The sequence below is a fragment of the Glossina fuscipes genome, unplaced genomic scaffold (assembly GCF_014805625.2).
Source record: "Glossina fuscipes isolate IAEA_lab_2018 unplaced genomic scaffold, Yale_Gfus_2 61646, whole genome shotgun sequence".
In the NCBI taxonomy this organism is placed as follows: domain Eukaryota; kingdom Metazoa; phylum Arthropoda; class Insecta; order Diptera; family Glossinidae; genus Glossina; species Glossina fuscipes.
This window is the reverse complement of record NW_024003855.1, coordinates 563,877-567,263: the sequence shown is the minus strand read 5'-3', so window position 1 is coordinate 567,263 and position 3,387 is coordinate 563,877. Positions and strand designations below refer to the sequence as shown.

Sequence of the window (3,387 nt, the reverse complement as noted above, 5' to 3'; positions counted from 1 at the left end):
ATGATTTGGCTTTGGAGAAGTTTGATATAGTGCAACAGTTTAAAAATAATGAGAAGGTAAGAGCAAGCGGCTAATTAAAAATGCTAGTATTGTTATTGATAGCATGAACACTAAAAGTTCCTGAAAGTTTATTAATTTGCGCACTGAAGATTCTGATGGCGTCGCCTACGTTTTTAGTTATCTCTAGAAATAACATTTACAAAATAATTTTCAAGTGACTTTTTTAAGGCTTACAAAGTGTAAAGAAAAATGATATTTTCAGGTATCTCTTAAATGAAATTGGAAAAATATCAGAGTTTCAAGTTTAAATAATTTTTTTTAATATAGGGCATTTTATATTCTTGTAAGCAAAGATAGAAATTACCCTACCATTGTACAGTATACCAATGATAGCTGGTTCATTACATAAAAAGTGCTATCACTGATTATCATCGAATTGGAATAATAAAATGACGGCAATGTTCAAAATCCAGCTTTTAACAATTTTTGAAATGCAATTAAAGATATCTGAAAGTAATTTAAGAAGTTTAAAAGGACAAATAATTATTTTAACACTGCTCAAAATGTTATTGTTAGTCCGGTGCTTATGCCAAAATGAATGAATGAATGTAACTATATGTTTCTTTCGGACTACTTTTATTTATTTCTAATTAAATCTTCTTAATTTGTACATGAAAATATTGTAGATATACGGAAAGCTTCGAATTCCTATTTCCCTACTAATAAATGTCTTAAAAAGCATATATAAAAATTTATATGATATTAGATATTTTAGATGGAAATTTAGTGGCCTTTTACTTAGGATATAAGCCAAAACTTACGTAATTCTTAAAAACACTTAATCCCTCTTTATGAAAACCTTTCCAAACATGGTATTTTTGTACGCATGCACATGCATACACATTTATTTTTTGTGAACGTGCGTACACATTTAAACACAGATTTGAGTGTGTGTTGAACGTTTGTGTCGCTACATCTATGTGTGCTCTTTCTATCTGCGTCTTTGTTATAATAATTCCCTGCTCATCACTAGTAAAGGACAATATCGAGCATATTTTAGCCAAATTGTTTGTGTTGCGTTTAATTCCACTTTCGATTATTATTCGTTAGAAGTACTTTTTTGTTAATTGAAATATGAAAAATTAGAAAAGTGTTGCGTATGAGTTGCTAATTGATTTATGTTGTTCTGCTATACGGGAGTCTCGGAGATATCATCTACCACTTGACTCAACAACACAACCTATAATTCGTAAAGCTTGTGCAACCGAAATAATACAAACTTGCAGAAAAGGAATTGACATTACGTACGTGTTATCTTAAGCGGATATTCTATTTGCCTTCTGAGTGATTTAAGAAGCACAAATTACTTTTTCTTTTTGTCTTTTAAACATATATTTTGGATATCAGATGGAGAAAGTGGTACCTTTAGAACACGAAAATACGGGTGATCTTGAAGATCCTGCAGATAGTGATGTCCATGCGGTAATCGAAAAGAGCTTGCTAACTCGTAATGGCAATGAAAGTGTTGTGCGTTATACACGCACTGCTTTAGTTCAACTACGCAATGAGCAGAGATCTCGAAAAAGACCGAAGTGTGCTCTCCGCACTGAGTTGCAAGCATTTTCGATATGGACGTGCCGTTTACGTGGTGAGTTGCAAAGGCTAGGTGTGTGGAAAGTATCCACAATGGACTTACAATGCGACGGAAGCTGTAAAAAAAATATATGCGGCATGATCGTGGACATTGGCAACGTTACATGTAATGCAGGCGGCATTAATGGAGATGGTAACCAATACAGCAGCGGTGGAGTTCTGCAGTCATACATACCAGACGCGTCGCTAGGGCCGTTAGCCAATAAACGCACATTGCGTTGTGGTCGTTTTATAAATCATCAAAGACGAGTTAATGAAATGAATGCAGTAATGTCTTCAGCTACTGCTCATCAAGGCCTAACTGCCAAATTTCACATTGACCACCGCAGCATGTCGTCCTCACATCTTATGCCTGCTTTTGCCAAAAAGCACATGGGTAGCATCTATCCGGCAACAGCATCATGTGCTAACGGTCTTGCTGACGGGCTTCCGGTTAGCAGCGGGGAATATGGCAGTGAAATTGGAGGCGACGAAGGAGTGGAATCTCACAACAGTCGGGAAGGTAGAATCCGTGGTAAGGATCATGAAAAATTTATCGGCAACAACTATCGCCGTTATATAGGTAAGCGTAGGCGTATTAAACAAGTTCTACGGCCTGAATTCTATATCATAATTGTCATCCAAAGTAATCTTGAATTACATATCTGAAATTAAAAACCATAGTTGAACATTAGTAAATTAGAGCTGACCTTAAGCAATTGTTTTTTTTACAAACTATACGCCAAAAAATTAATAATTTTACGCTCCAAATTCGGTTTGTATTTTCTTCCACTTTCTAATAACTTTTAGAAAATGTCATTGTCAGTACTGTAAGTGTGAAGTAATTGAAAGCAATGTGCTAACGTATTGTAAAGAAAGGTCTAAAAAGTCAATTTTTCTTATTTAAGCCAAGAAAACGAAAAATGTTTACTCCCATAAGTGCATCTTCTGAGACTAGCAGCCTTAATACGGATTGCTTCTCTGAAATTGCGTTGTCTATTTCCGTGATCAAATATCCGCATATTAACCTCCGCGTAGACTTATAGGAAAATAATTTTCATGAATGGTCGATATTAAAGCATTCAGCTCAAATTGAAATTTTTTTGCATTTTATTGGTTATCTTGTAATGGGCATTCCAAGAGGGCCTAAAAAACCTCATTTTTATATTGTTTTGCAGATGAAAACTACTTATACAAATCCAACTCTGGAAACCGTTTGAATAAAGAAGGTAATTTCATATTTTAATAAAGAAAATATAATGGCAACTATGATAAGGCCGAAAATAAAAAGACACGTTAGAGAAATGTAAGAAACTCCGCCCAAAGTTTCGGGATTTTCATCTTTACTTCCTTTCCTTGGTAATTGTCATATCTCTAGCTTGAGGGCCGCACCTTTTTACTAACAAAACTAAGATGATTTTTTCTTCAGTACAATTGAGATAAAGGTCATTTGAGAAGGACAACAAAAATGACCCGTACAACTTATTAAATTGCCATTATATTGACCAGAAGAAAAAATGAAATTCTTCTAGAAAAGGGAAATAAACAGTAACACACCTAAATATTTTAAAGATCTCTTTTACTTATTGCAATGTTGACATCTACTTATTTTCGTTCGAAATATGTACTTAATTAGAGACATAGGAAAATATACTCTAATTTTGTTAAATTTTGAAAGTGTGTTGTTTGATTCGAAATTGTTTTAAAAAGGCGTCTTTTTACGCTTTCATGACGAATGGGCACTGCCCAAAAAAA

General features: G+C 34.1%; 1 protein-coding gene across 1 annotated transcript; it reads left to right on the top strand.

The window, feature by feature from the left end:
- The first annotated feature begins 930 nt into the window (after nt 1–930).
- On the top strand, nt 931–2,878 carry LOC119643789. The gene is made up of 3 exons (XM_038043270.1): nt 931–1,304; nt 1,408–2,215; nt 2,811–2,878. Exons 2-3 carry the CDS (start codon nt 1,408–1,410, stop codon nt 2,876–2,878), a joined length of 876 nt encoding a protein of 291 aa, XP_037899198.1. The 5' UTR covers nt 931–1,304.
- Nucleotides 2,879–3,387: the final 509 nt, after the last annotated feature.